The sequence below is a fragment of the Erithacus rubecula genome, assembly GCF_903797595.1.
Source record: "Erithacus rubecula genome assembly, chromosome: Z".
Taxonomy (NCBI): domain Eukaryota; kingdom Metazoa; phylum Chordata; class Aves; order Passeriformes; family Muscicapidae; genus Erithacus; species Erithacus rubecula.
This window is the reverse complement of record NC_136661.1, coordinates 11,390,060-11,404,013: the sequence shown is the minus strand read 5'-3', so window position 1 is coordinate 11,404,013 and position 13,954 is coordinate 11,390,060. Positions and strand designations below refer to the sequence as shown.

Below are 13,954 nucleotides of genomic sequence, written 5' to 3'. Positions count from 1 at the left end.
CTAAGGACTCCACATTTGCTTGCCAGCTTTCACAGTGGCATGTGCTGGGGAATGTGTGAGGTGCTGGCACTTACTATGGTGTCCCAGGCCCTATAACTCAGGTTTGCCATGAACTTACCTAACATTGACTCGTGTGTCAAGGAGGGATTTCCAAATTGCACATCTTGCATCCAAGGCCTGAAAAAAATGCAAGTTACAGGCATTTCCAACACCCTAAAAGAGTTGCCTATGTCTCTAGAAAGAATGGGCAAACAGAAAGTGATGTTCCTTGTTATGCTAATTACAGTCTGCCTTAGCTTCTTGGTGCCAGAGTTGGCTAAAACACCTGCCAAACTGTGGACCTGCCTGGCTGCAGACATGTTGTTAATGGACACAGGTGGGGGGAATCTGCACATCTCTGGCCAAGGTATTCTGTAAAGGCTGTAAATCCTGTAAATTCTGTCAATCCTTATGTTTGCTCTCCCCTTGGTGCTGTCCCTGCTGCGTGCTGATAAAGCTGTTTTTGCAGAGCTGTACAAAGTCCTCTCCCCCTGGGTCGAGGTTCATGACTTTGAGTTCATTTGTCTTTGCTGCATTTTTCCCTCTGCCCCTACAAACAGTTGTGCTGCCTCAGTAGGGATGCATTGTGGTTGCTGGAGGGGAAAAGGGAAGTGCCTTGAGCAGCATTGACTCAAAAAGCTCTTGATTTGATGTTAAGGTGCAGCTGTCATCTCTTACTTTGGGGTGGTGCTGCAGGCTGCTCTATGCCTTGCCTTGACTCCAGGGAGATAATAAAAAGCCAGATCCAACTTGGATCATCAAGGACTGAATAGGTTTCATTTCAGGGACCTAGAAGTAGGATTTGCTTACATGCCAACTTGCCTCTAACTAGTGCATCCTTGGTCTTCTGTGAGTCAGTCTGAGAACAGGGCAACTACTGACCACATTTGTTTTACTGTGTGGGTTTCATACTTGTCCTCAAGGCACCCTTGCTGTCAAAGAAATTTCTGTTCTGAGGTCTGTCCTATCTTGGTCTCACATGGTTTTGTATCCTTGAGTGAAGTGGCAGACTTCCAACTTCCTATTTCTTAGTTCACAAAACAGTTTGTTGGGTTTTTTTCTTTGTTTGTCTGTTGTGGTCAAACAGGAAATTTTAGTACCGTGCTAAGTTGCATTTTTGTTTTGACTGAAACACAGAATCTGCTAGGTCAGATTTGCCCATTTTTTCTCTGTGATCTTTCCAAAAGATAGAAACTACTGAAATTTATCTACCTACTGTCAGATAATAAAAAAATCAATGAAAACCTTCAGTCTGAAGATGACTTTAAAATGCAATGAAATGAGATCTGCAAACTGTTCTTTTTGTTTGTTCTATTTTGTGAAGTCCTGGATGAAAACAACCGGAATATCACAATCTGTGTACCTGAATTCAGCCAAGGCCTGCACAGAGATGAAAACCTGGTTACTGGCTTGGGTACTACCATTCTGTTTGGCTGCATTTTATATTCTTGGTAAGTCTGGGAGTTTGCAGTTACCTTTCTGTAAATGCAGTGTTGTGGTGCAAAGAGTGAAGGCTGATAGCAGGCCTCATGAAAAGTCACAGAGGGATGTGGAATAAAGCTGAGCTGGAAGGTTCATATTGTCCTCAGCTTCAGAATTGTAGACATTCTAGCTAAAAATACGATTTTTGAAACAAATGCATCTCCTTAAAAGCAAGTGGGGCAATTTAGATCTAGAGGCAGAGGAAAAAGAATTCCACCTGTCGATGATCCCAAATAATCTCAGTGCTAAACTCTAAAACTCTGTACAGTTACATTCACCTGAAAAATCTATCTGAAATGTTTGTTACCTCTTGAGAGAGGCTATGACTGTCCTTAAAGGTCTTTGAAACAAAAAAACTGTTTGGGAGGGTTTAGGGCTTCCTTGGAACAAATGATGAGCACAGTACTGCCATCAGGATTTGCCATTGATCTGCTCTAAGAAAAACCCTTCTTGTCCCCATGATGCTCAGCTTTGATGCTCATCTTGTATTATTGCAGCTCACTTCAGTAAATTAAGTTGTGCTCTGGGACAGGGAGTTACCAGTGATTGAAAGGTAGTGTGTCATTTATTTTGGCTATGCAGCTTGCCAAGAAGCAGTACTGCATGTCTGCTGCAGGTTTTTGGGCAGGTTCTGCTTCTGAATCGGTCCACTTCAAATTCACATGCAGAAATCCCTTCATATTTTTGAGAAGTGAAAACAAGAAACTTCTGTTTGTCAAATATGCATATGTGTTCAGTTTTGTTCTGATATAAAACACCTAAATATGGATATTATGGATCTAGTTCACATTAGAAGGGCACTTCCAGTGGCTCAGGAAGGCGTGTCAGCATGCAGACAATATTCATGTAGCCTGCCACTGAGCTGCACCATGTAGCTGGGGAGGTAAGAATACTTTCAAGGGAAGTGTTTTAAAGCATTGCTTGCCAAGGCTCAGTGTGTACACCAAAGCCTTCCTGTGGGTAATGGGAAGCTGGCATTTCACATCTTAAAGGGCAGGACTGGGCAAGAAGTGTTTCCTGTCAGAAGAAAGTAGAAAGGATTGCCCCCAAAAAAGTACAGTCATGCAAGAAAATAATTTCTAGGAACTGGTACACTGACAACAGTTGCTGGTAAGTTACTTTTGAAAACTGACTGCTGCCAGAGACCTACGAGTTTGCTGGCAAAGCCTTTACAGAAATGCTGAGCCAAAGTGATGGCTGTGAACTGAGTATAAAAGTACTGGTTTGTGCACAGCAGGGGAGATCTCGTTTTCAAATTGGAGCACTTAGATTTTGCTGCTGTCAGATGGTGGTAAATTCATCACCTTTCAGGAGTGACCTGTTTTTAAACTCATGATTCAGTCTGAGCTGGCCAATGGCTATCTGCCAGGCTGATTTATACCTAGTGCAGGACAAACTTCTCATATACTTAGTGTTTGATGATAGCATCCAGTCGAATGGTTAGCTGAGACATTGGAGTAGACTATTTGTGTTTGCTGTGATGTTGAAGAGTTACCCTGTTGGAGCTGATGCCCAGGGGTTTGACACTGTCTTCTTTTCCTCCTAGTTTGACCTCAACAACACGTGCAAGCTCGGAGGCACTGCGAGGAATATATGCAACAGCTGAAACCGAAGTGAGTTCTTGCCTCTTCAGACAGGATTTTTGTGCAGACTTTTTCCTATGCTTTTATTGCTGTTGTTTTTGTGGCCAGTAATCTGTAAACAGAAGCTGTTCTTGGGAGCATGTATTCTATGTGCCTCTGGGCACATCAGAACTTTTGTCCACATTGACCCATCTGTAGGTCTTGCTGGTTCTGTGGAGATGCCTTTAAGTACTGAAGCGATTTGCTGCTCTTCAAGTTTATTCAGCATCCTGCAGACTTCCTGTAAAACTTATGTTTGACATGAGCTCATGTCGTCTCATTTAAGGGAAGAGTGTACTGGAAAGCTTCCAGAAGAAAAAGTCGAGGCATTCTTAAACATTTTCAGTCCTGATTGCCTTTGTTCTCAAAGCAACTATGATCTCCGGTTCTTATATCTTATTTTTGTTTCCATACATAAGTAGTTACTTTCTTTTTGCCTGTAATTTAATCTCTGATCGTATTTCTTGTCCCTGTTTCAGCTGTATAAGTTTCTTCATTCCTGTCTGTTCTTCATCTGTCTGTTTCTTTGGCTTTCTTGTCCTAGGAACACCCAGAAAGGTCTGGGAAATGAGTGGGATTTTGCTAAGTAACAGTTTCCCCTTGTTTAGGCTTGCTAGCGATGCTCTTCAAATACATGTGTGTGTTTGGGAGATAAGTCTCCATCCCTAGCTCTCTCTACAATGGTGTTACTTGCATCTGCAGTTTTAGCTTCTTTAACCAGAGTGGGAGTTCAAAACCACAGAGGTATCTGCTGAGGCCTTTGGTGTTGGCAATAGCTGGGCATAGGGCAGCACTGCATGTTCCAGTGTGGGAGTGCCAGGCTCCCGGGGCGCTTCCCTGTGGCAGGACAGCCCAGCCCTCCCTGCCAGCTGGGCATGGAGCAGCAGGACAGGGCATGGAGCACCGAGACAGGGCACAGAGCACTGGGAGTAGCCATGGAGCAGGGGAAGCCGCCATGGAGCACCAGGCCCTGGCACAGAGCACCGGGATGTGTCATGGAGCAGCAGGAGCAGGCACAGAGCACCAGGACATGGCATGGACCAGGTGACCTGGCATGGAGCACCAGGACATGGTGTGGAGCACCAGCACAGGGCATGGAGCACTGGGAGAGGGCTTTGCTTGGCTTAGGCAGGTCCTGACGTGGATTTTCCACCATGTGTTGAAGGCTGAATAAGTGGTTCACTGAAAGACTCAGTCTTTTGAAAAAGAATGAGCTTTTTGGCTTTTCATGAGTTTATGAAACCAGTGAGTGTAGGTCACCAAGGATATGCAGGGTAAATCTTCCACTTGATTCTTCTACTTTTAAAGACTTTCTGTCTGGGAAAACGTGCAACCAGTCCCAGTAAGATGGGATAACCTAAAACATGAAATTTAGAAGTGCAAAGCATAAGTATTTATTCATGTGTATGTGGTGTCCAAACCAAACTGAGCCACCCCAAATGTGGTTTTACACAAGCGTCTTCTACTCTTCAGGCATTCACATGCAGCGTGATTTGACTAATCACTGGCACCCACACCATCATTACAAATCGTAATAAGACCTCACAAAGCAGCTGTATTTCTGCAGCAATCTTTGATTCTTTGCTCATCTCTTGATTCAGTCATCCTTTAAGTCAGTCTTGAGACAGCTGCTTATCTATAATGCTAGTATGGTTTCAGAAGTGTTTTAAAGGATGCTGGCCATAGCTTGGCTGTCCAGGGCCATGTTTTATCCTTCATGGACAGCTCTAAGCTTCCAAGAAGCAATGTCCTACAAGACTGGGCTGTACTTTAGTTTGTTTCACTTAAGCGTGAACAATACCAAAGTCTCCAGTAAAATTCCAGTGCCTTGTTGTATTGTACAGTATACTGTGAACTAATACAAATAAAGAAAGTTAATACACTTTTGTACTATAAAGACTGATTGATGTAATAGGGAAGCGAATTTTCCTAACAGGGTTCATTATCTTAATCAGGCCACAAGCAAAAGAAATCCCAGAGAAGGATATTACCACTAAAATAATATTTGAGATGCAGTACAGAAAGTGCTGATTTGTACTGTAGTCTGGTGCAGGAAATGGACTTATATTGTTTATTGGCTGGTCAACATCTTCTCTCCATTTGCATTACCTTTCAACACAGGAAGTGTCAATTACAGCTTTTCTTTCTTGACCAGGTTAAAAAAAATTAAATCTTCATTTAAATAAAATAGTAAAACAAGGTTTCTGTTTTTACTCATTCTTCTTGTGCTCATTCTGGCTCCATTTCAGCAAAATCTTGCAGAGAAGTACATTTCAGACTTACACTGGTACAGCTGTGATTTCCAACCCATGCATCAGAGCTTAAATGTTCCTTATGCTTTCTTCTTATTACAGAAATGTCCTAAAAAACAGTTGTATGCACATCTAAATAGATAAGTCCCCTAAATAAAAGTGTGCTTCATTGTAGCTTTTCCACTGTTTTGTCATAATTATTTGCATCTGTGTTAGACTTAGAGTTATATAAAATGGGTAGAGGAATTGTTGAAGACTGGCTTGTTTCTTCAGATTTACTGTGCAGGTTTTTCCAGAGCTTGGAAACTGCTGTTCTGAGCTACTGGGCAAATCTTAATTTAAGTTTTGTGCCAGTTGGAAATACAAACCAGACTTTTCTAAATTAGTTTCTGTGGTTTAGACATAACAGACCTTCCTTCCCCAGCTGATATGCTTTGCTGTAGTACAAGCCCTTACCCTGTTCCTATTTTCTGTTCCATAGGTAGCTCGTTGCTGCTTTTGCTGTGTACCTGATGGAGATGGTAATTATGTTTTTATTGCACCATTTACCTTATTTGTGGCTTTTGGACCAAAGCTGAGAGAGGAAGGACACAGCTGTGGAGGGAGAGCTGCTCATACCCTCCTTCAATTGAGTACTGGATGCAAACTGGAGCAGATGAAGTGCTCCAAGTTAGGCTATAGAGGGAAGCAAGAGATGTCACACCACCATTTAAAAATACTAGACTAGTTAATAATTCTTTAAAGTACATTTCATCCTGCAACATACAAAGAGTAATCTCTGTTTTTTGCCTGCCTGTGAGTGTAACTGGCTGCTGGACTTCTGGCTCAGCAGCTCTGCAGGGACTGTGGCTCAGGAGTGAGATTAGAAGGGAGTGTCCTGTTTGCAGACTTGGTACAATCAGGATTATCAGCTTGGACCTGCCAGAAAAGTATTACACAGGTAGAACAATTTAAATGCCCTCAACGCTCAAAATCTACTCAGTAAACCAGGAAGCTGATACAAGGCAGGATTTCAGTTTTTGGCTCAGGGTTTAGGCCCATGCCCTGAGGAAATGTTCAAGTGTTGCTGTGTTTCAGTCACTCTTTCCTGAATAACACCATGAATGTTTAGCTGTGTTCTCTGAGAAGCTGTCTTAGCTGTTCTCTGATCAGGGGCCTTTTTCAGTTCTCATTACATTTTCAACCTTTGTTTTCTGTCTCTTACAGCTGATGCTGAAGAGCATGTTGAGAAAAGGGGAGGCCAGACTGTGGTTTATGATGAGAAGAAGGGCACAGTGTACAGTTATGCCTACTTCCACTTTGTTTTCTTCCTGGCTTCTCTCTATGTGATGATGACAGTAACCCATTGGTTCCAGTAAGTATATTTCTGTCATGTGTTTCTTTAATGCCAAGAAATTAATGGCTCGCTGTGTTGAGAATGAAGATGTGAATAAGAAGTTCTGGTGTTTGGGTGTTTCCTATCCTTATGGTAGAACTTTGAAGAGACATTACAAATCTTTCTTGGGCATTCTTGAGCAAGATCTTGCTCTATAAAGGGCTGCTCTCCCTTGCTTCCTTTGTATTAACCTAGTTAAAGTATTTTATGTCTTTTTTTTTTTTTTTTTTTTTCCCTTTAACAGTTACGAAAGTGCTCAGATTGAAAAATTCTTCACTGGAACCTGGTCTATCTTCTGGATTAAGATGGTCTCCTGTTGGGTTTGTGTCTGTCTGTACTTATGGACTCTTATTGCTCCGCTCTGTTGCCCAACCAGAGAGTTCTCAGTGTGAACAGTTTAAAGGTCATTTTAAGTTTCTCTTGGTTCTTGGCTTGGTTTTGTTTTTGTTTTTGTTTTTTTTTTTAATTAGGAAACACCTATTACCAAGTTATCATAACGTACCAGTTATAATCTTTTTAGTCAGACAAAACAAATGATTGAAGACTATTTTACCGTTTTTTATTATCATGAACAAATGGGAACAAATCTGTTTCAAAACTTTACAATGCATATGTATGGTGTGTAGAAAACACAGTTGTTGCATCATGCATAAACTGGAACAAGTGAAATACTCTTCAAATAACTGACAAACCTTCTCTGGCTTCATTGACAAGAAAAAAAAAACTCATGGTGCAGATGGTATCTTCTTATTTCCCATGAATGTTCCCATGTATCTTCCAGCAAATACGCATTAATTCCTTTTTATACTCTTTGATTAACTGTTTCTTTTACAGTTTGCAGTGATGATTTGGATTGCTGTTTTGTACAGCATATAATTCTTGTAAGTAGTATCCAGATAACCTTTTTCCAAAAACTTATCTAAATACTTCTGTAGAAATAAGAGAATATATAAAATTTGACTGCCAAAGCATCTACTAAAAATTATCTAAGTTTAAATATATTAAGTTATTTTATACCTAGATTGAGAAAGGAATGTACCAATGATAGTAAAGTATTTATTCTATTATTACTTTAAAGGCACCTGGATATTTTATGCAATTCAGATTTAGTCCAGTTCATAACTGGAGGGGAGTTCTACACACAAATTCTTAAACTGAATTTTGTCCAATTTTGCTTTGCCAGGCCACTCAAAAGTTGAGTGTACTGCATGGGGATGTAAGATAAGGTACATTCTTTATTCACATTGTTTGCTGTTGAGAAAATAATAGTTTAGGGAGCACTGCCAGTTGCTGTTAAATTTAAAGGAGGGGTGCTCATTTACTTTTCTGCCCTGCTGTTTCAGTTTATATATAAAGGTGTCCCAGCTGTTCAGTTCTGTTTCCATGACTAGTGTTATAATATTTTAGATGCATTGATGGTCAGAAAAGGACTGTGGTATGTAATATATCCTTTTCTGCTTGAGTGTTGGTTGGGAGGTAGTTTTTCTAACTGCCATATTTTTATACTCCTCTGTTGATAGTTTTGCTGTTGGGATGGGATTTAGCCAACCAATATATTAATGGAGATGGAAATTATTTTATAGAACTCCAGTTCCAAGCACTGAAATAAGCAGTCAGAAAAGCAAAACCAGAAGACACAAATATAACAAGCAGCTGCCTTAGTACAGATGACTTGATGATATAAACCCTACCTTGTCACCTTTTTTATATCAATTTAAGCAAATGATTTCCTGGTAAAACAACAGCTTAAATGCCCTGAATGCTGAAAAAGGTTGAACACCCACAGTTCATATCTGCATTCTGGTGGGATGAATTTATGACTTGAGCTAGTCCTGGTGGCTTTTGTCTTCTCTTGACATGTATATTCTCACACATGTACAGTACAAATATCAACCAATTTAGCATCTCTCTTTAAAAAAAAAAATTATTGAGCCTTAAATCTTCATCCACTGCTTTCTCAAAATCAAGGAAAAGCACAACATGGAGGCCAATGGGTTGGCCAAAAGATTTGCATGCCTTAATTGTTCTGTTGTAATAATTAATGGCTAATGCCCATCTGATGAATAATCTTAACATATTGGATATTAATTCTGGTCTTGTTTTCATTACTGTTTTTAGTTGCCTTGTTGTTATGATATCCCAGGGCTTCTGTCCTGTTGGAGCTTTCTAGGGGTGTTACCTTCCCCACCCTGTGCACTCTTACCTGAAACTAAATATTCAGGCCTGCAGTCCTGTCTGCTTATGCTGCCTATCTCAGTGATTAGAGCCTCAAAATACATATCTGAGATTTGAGGAAAGGAGGAGTCTCTCCTACAGTGACTGCCTTGGTGTTCTTGTTTGCATCAAGAGTTTAAAATAGCAGTTGAAGCTGGGCTTTGACACTGAGTTAGAAAAGCAACAAATAGCTCTGGACAGAGAGGCAGGTTTTTCTTTTTCCCTTTGCTTCTGCTGGAAGGTTCTGATCCTGCCAAGAGCTCTGCTGCTGTGGGCACCTGTCAGAGCATTTCTGCCTGCATTTAGAGTCTTGCTACACAGATACTGCTGCAGCTTATAAAGGCCTTTATTAATGCTTTTCCAATCCAGAAGCATTTATTTGTCCAATCTCTAAAATAAGAGCTTATGGGCTGTGCAATGATGACTAACAGTTGTCCCACCTAACTCACAGCAGCAATGTGACAAACAGTTTTGATCCAGTGCTGTAATTGTGTGCTGGAACTTAAATAGTCCAGGCTCCTGCCTTGGCTGATCCTAAGAGGCATGCAAGAGTTGCCTTCTAGTGCCATATATGTTGTACTATGAGAAACCAAGTTTATTTTGGTTGGGTTTTGTTTTTTTTTTTCCTAAATTAGCCATGGTTTTTTGTAACAGAACAATTGTGGAAAGGAGTTTTATGGAGGAAGGCATGCACTATGTCAAGCTACAAGGCAGGGAGATGTTCCTGTTGTCTGGTTCTGATAGCAAGCATGCCAGTCACAAATGTGGACGATCTTAATATCAATCTTGGACCTTGCATGTTCTTGTTTACAGAAACTTATTTTATGTAGTATTTTCATCAGGGCTTTCTGCACTTCCTTGTGCTCTTGTTTTTTTACACTTTGTGTTTAGGGAAATAGCTTTTGCGCAGAGGAAACAAGGCTGTAAAAAGATAGTCCACATTGAGGTATGAGTCCATCCTTCTTACCCAGCACTTGCCTCATGAGCTGCTCCTTCATCCTACCCTACCACCAACTATTGACCTTAAGCATCTAGGTCTGTAGGTATGCATAGAGTGGGAATAGGGCAGCGCCTGTTTACACAATTTTGTCTACTTCGAGCACATGTTTGGGGGAAAACCCCCCAAAATAAATAACTTTGAGGGCCTGTATGTCTACAATGCCCCAGATCCAGCTGTGGACCTCCAGGCCTTTCTAAGGAACCAGTAACTGGTAGCACTTGGGTGTGCAAAGACTCTAGTTCCTCACCAAGACAAGGCTTCCTGCTGGCCAGGTAAACATTACAGCCTTAGTGTTTGCTGTAACATCTCTACTGTGAACTTCCATGTGCAACTACATAATAAAATCCTTGGCTCGGGTCTAGGAATCACATTCCCAGCCCATAGATTCCAAACAGTTCATGCAAATGGGCTTTTAAAAAAACTTTTTAAAGAAGTGCCTTGGTACCTACTGCTGTGATAACTATGAATTCAGGTGGCACTATAACTGGAAAACCTGGACTGAGCCTGTGACTGGGTGATGCTGCCTTGTACCTTACACCAGTGTGTATGAGGCACAATCAGACCTGAGGTGCATGTGGAAGACCAAACAATCTGCGCTTGACAAACCTTTGGGGATAAGACTGCTTCAGGTGTTACTGTGCAGTGGAAAATTAGGTGGGAAAACTCACAAGTAGCCTGATGCTTTTGTAAATAAATGATTAGTTTTACATTTAATCTGTAAACAGTTAACTTTCTCTCCCTGTACCTGAAAGTGCAGGTGACTGCTGAGGCAGTTCACTGCACAGTGTATATTCTGCCTTGTACATTGATTATTCATTGAATTTGCTCCCAGACGTAAGCAGTGCAGCACTTCTGGCTCCTACTGGTTTTGAGGTGTGTGAAGTGAGGAAGCTTACAAAGACAGCAGGATCAGAGGACATGTCCTATACTAGATTTCCTCTGTTTAAATTTGAATTAATGCTATCTTTAATAGACTCTTGGAGGAACAGACAGTGTTCACGGGAGTCCTGCTGGGAAGGTGAAACAATTTTATTGACTTTTTTTCTACTTTTTCAAATTTGCTATTGTAAAGATTATATGGGGCTTTGCTGCTGCGCTATCATCTGAGACTGGAACAATTTTTTCCTCATGAAGGGAACCAAGAGCCACAGTCACGACTGTTTGTGTTTGGGGTAAAATAAGTGGGACAGACTCAGAGAGCAAGTGTCTAAATCCGAGTAACTGGACTAACAAATGAGACAATGAAACTTTACTGAGGATGTGTGGAAAGCAGAAGGGTATGCTTGTTTGCTGTTTGCCACACAGTTCTCAGAGTGTGCAGGCAGCCCTTGCAGCTGGATGCCAAGTAAGGGGCTCCCCTGCAATCGCACATCAAAGGTATTGCATGTTTGTCCTGCTCTCAGCTTTCTCCTTCGAGCATTTCCATGAGGTTCAAACAGCTTGGATGTGCCTAGCTAATGTGGTAAATCCCGGCTGCCTTCCTTTGAAATGCAGAATTGTGTTGCCAATGTATGCATCGTCCAGAGAGAGGGTATCTCCCCGTGCAGAATCATAAACACTGCATGTCTATTTATTTATTTATTTTGTGTTTTAGCACCTTTTTACAAGTCTTTAAACGCTTTGAGATTATAAATTATGCATGTGTAATTGCTTTGTCAGCTACTGCTGCGGCCGTTTCTGGGCTAGAACATTGCTATTAATGAAGCAACCATTGCACTTGTGAAAAAGCTGTTTTTAACAGTTCTTTGGCTTTGAATGATGGCATCAGGAAAATTTGGGTACTTACGATAGCGCTGCTTGAACTTTGGCTAGAAGCCAACAGTATGTGGGCAACTCTGAACAAATCAGCAACAAAGTAATCCATTGAATGTTTTTAAACTGCGCTGTAAAGATTTTATAAACTGCTAGGTTTTTTTCCTAAGCTGATGAAACGAAGTACCACAAGACCGTACCTTTGCAGCTAGATGAGTTTAGATTATCCACAGCTAAAATTTTGCTGTCATTTTCCTTTTGGGCTTTAGAAGCAAGGTCTTTTGCTTGGATGCTGTATCTCCTCGTTTTACTTGCCTTTTTCTCGTTTAAAAGCATCTCCTTTAAAGGCAAACTTTCTCTCTTTAAAGGCACTGTAAACCTCCTTCATTCCCAGACAACCTGCTGCCTGTCAAATGGGATGTCTTTGGTGCTAGAAACTAGCAAAGACTTCTTTGCCAATTCTTACTGATCCTTTTCTTTTCACGGGAAGACAACCTGCAGCATTTAAGCAGAGACAAGGAACATAGTTTATTACATGGATCAGGTTTCCTCTGTGAAAACTGCTTCTTTGTTTTCTGAAGTGGCCTACGAGTTCTTGTGGGAGGGAAACACATAATAAACACCATGACATTTTACTTGTGTTTTCAGTTTTGTAAACAGTTGTTAGAATTCAGTGTTTCACATGACTGTGCAATTGAATGGTGGGGGTCAAGTGCTTAAAAAGCTTTAGCTTTTTTTACTTGGAACAGGATACATAGCTTGGGAACTGGTATGTGTCTGCATTTTCTACATCCTCATGGCAGAGTGCCCAAGTGCCCCAGGATGGGGATGTAGACACACTGTACAGAGTTTGAAGCAGCAGCTTTGAGAGGCTGGTATAATGACTGCTTTATAACGCCCAAGGGAATTCTGTAGGTTTCAAGCAGGCCTTAAATCCCATTTGTTCAGGGTTTTTTATCAAACCCGGATTTGATTCTTTCCACACCTGTTCAATAATGTTGTTTTCAAAAAATTGGAGTTTATTTCGGATTTGAGCCACGTTGGCTTCCCCGCTGCCTGCCAGTCTATGATAGTTCCCAGTGTGTAGTGTACAGACAGTTTTGCAGACTTGTTCAGAGCCACATTCAATAGCTTTGAAACCACTCCAGCAGCCTAAAGCTTCCAGGGCTTTTGCTCACCAGAGCTGCAGGGTGCTGCACTGCAGCCGTGCTTTTGCCAAAGAAGCCTCAGCGTGAAGCCAAGAAGAAAGTGTGAAGCCAAGAATTTTGGAAAACTACGGGGAAGTAATGGATCATTGGACATGCAATAGCTTTAGTTTTCCTCTTACCAATACAAGTCCAGGTGCTTAGGTGTCCTTTGGACATCCATGCAGACAAAGTGAGGAGAATTAACTTCCAGATAAAATCATTCTACTTGTAATATACAAGCTGAGAAAATATTTACTAGGAACATATGGGTTCAGTGTCTGCTTTTTGTTCACCACTGATGTGTGGTGTTCAGTCTCATGTATGCCATGTTCATAAACTGGATGCAAAATAGTCAAAATATAAACACATTTTCTTAATGGTGAGGGGATTTTAATTAGTCTTTTTCAAGGTTCTTAATATCTCAAGGGAACTTTTTGGTGTGTATGTGTGGTTTTATTTTATTAAGCTGTAGCCCAGTGAAGTGGAAGTTTGCTAGTCTGTTTAACTTTTTTGCAAGTGTTGTGGTCTTTAGTAAATGTAACAGTTTGACTTTTAAGGATTGGTAAAGATTCCAGAATTGTAAGATCTTACTTGTAAAATAGTCAACAGCTTTGCCTTTTTAGCATGTTAATGGTTTTTATGGACACTTCCTTTTGTATACTGAGTGAATGTATTGTTATAGATTTAATGTTTAATGGACCAATAAAATTTTTCTTACATTTGAAACTGTTGTGATACATTAAAGTTGCAAAGTCAGTTCATTCTAGAAAAAACTTAAAAAATAATCTTAAAACTTAAAAAACTTAAAAAACTTAAAAAACTTAAAAAATAAATATATGAGCTATGCAGTTACTGAGCCAGTAAAAGTAAATTGGTTAATCTTTTTTTTTTTTCCCACTAAATTTCAGTGTTGCTTAACAAAAAAATGCTGCTCTGTGAAATGTTAGAGTCCTTCAATGTCCGTGTTGTTTTTGTATTTCTCTGGTGTGTAATACTGCATGACAGCAGATTGCACAGATTTGTCTGTGGCA

General features: G+C 40.6%; 1 protein-coding gene across 2 annotated transcripts in view; it reads left to right on the top strand.

Annotated features, from left to right (window-relative positions):
* SERINC5 (serine incorporator 5) overlaps window positions 1-13,649 on the top strand; it is a 39,422-nt gene extending 25,773 nt beyond the window's left edge. For both annotated transcript variants that reach the window (XM_079330203.1, XM_079330202.1), the window contains exons 8-12: window positions 1,364-1,490; window positions 3,068-3,134; window positions 5,877-5,916; window positions 6,602-6,749; window positions 7,015-13,649. In XM_079330203.1, coding sequence (XP_079186329.1) covers window positions 1,364-1,490; window positions 3,068-3,134; window positions 5,877-5,916; window positions 6,602-6,749; window positions 7,015-7,162 — 530 coding nt within the window. In that variant the 3' untranslated portion in view covers window positions 7,163-13,649. The remainder of the gene's footprint in view (window positions 1-1,363; window positions 1,491-3,067; window positions 3,135-5,876; window positions 5,917-6,601; window positions 6,750-7,014) is intronic.
* Window positions 13,650-13,954: the final 305 nt, after the last annotated feature.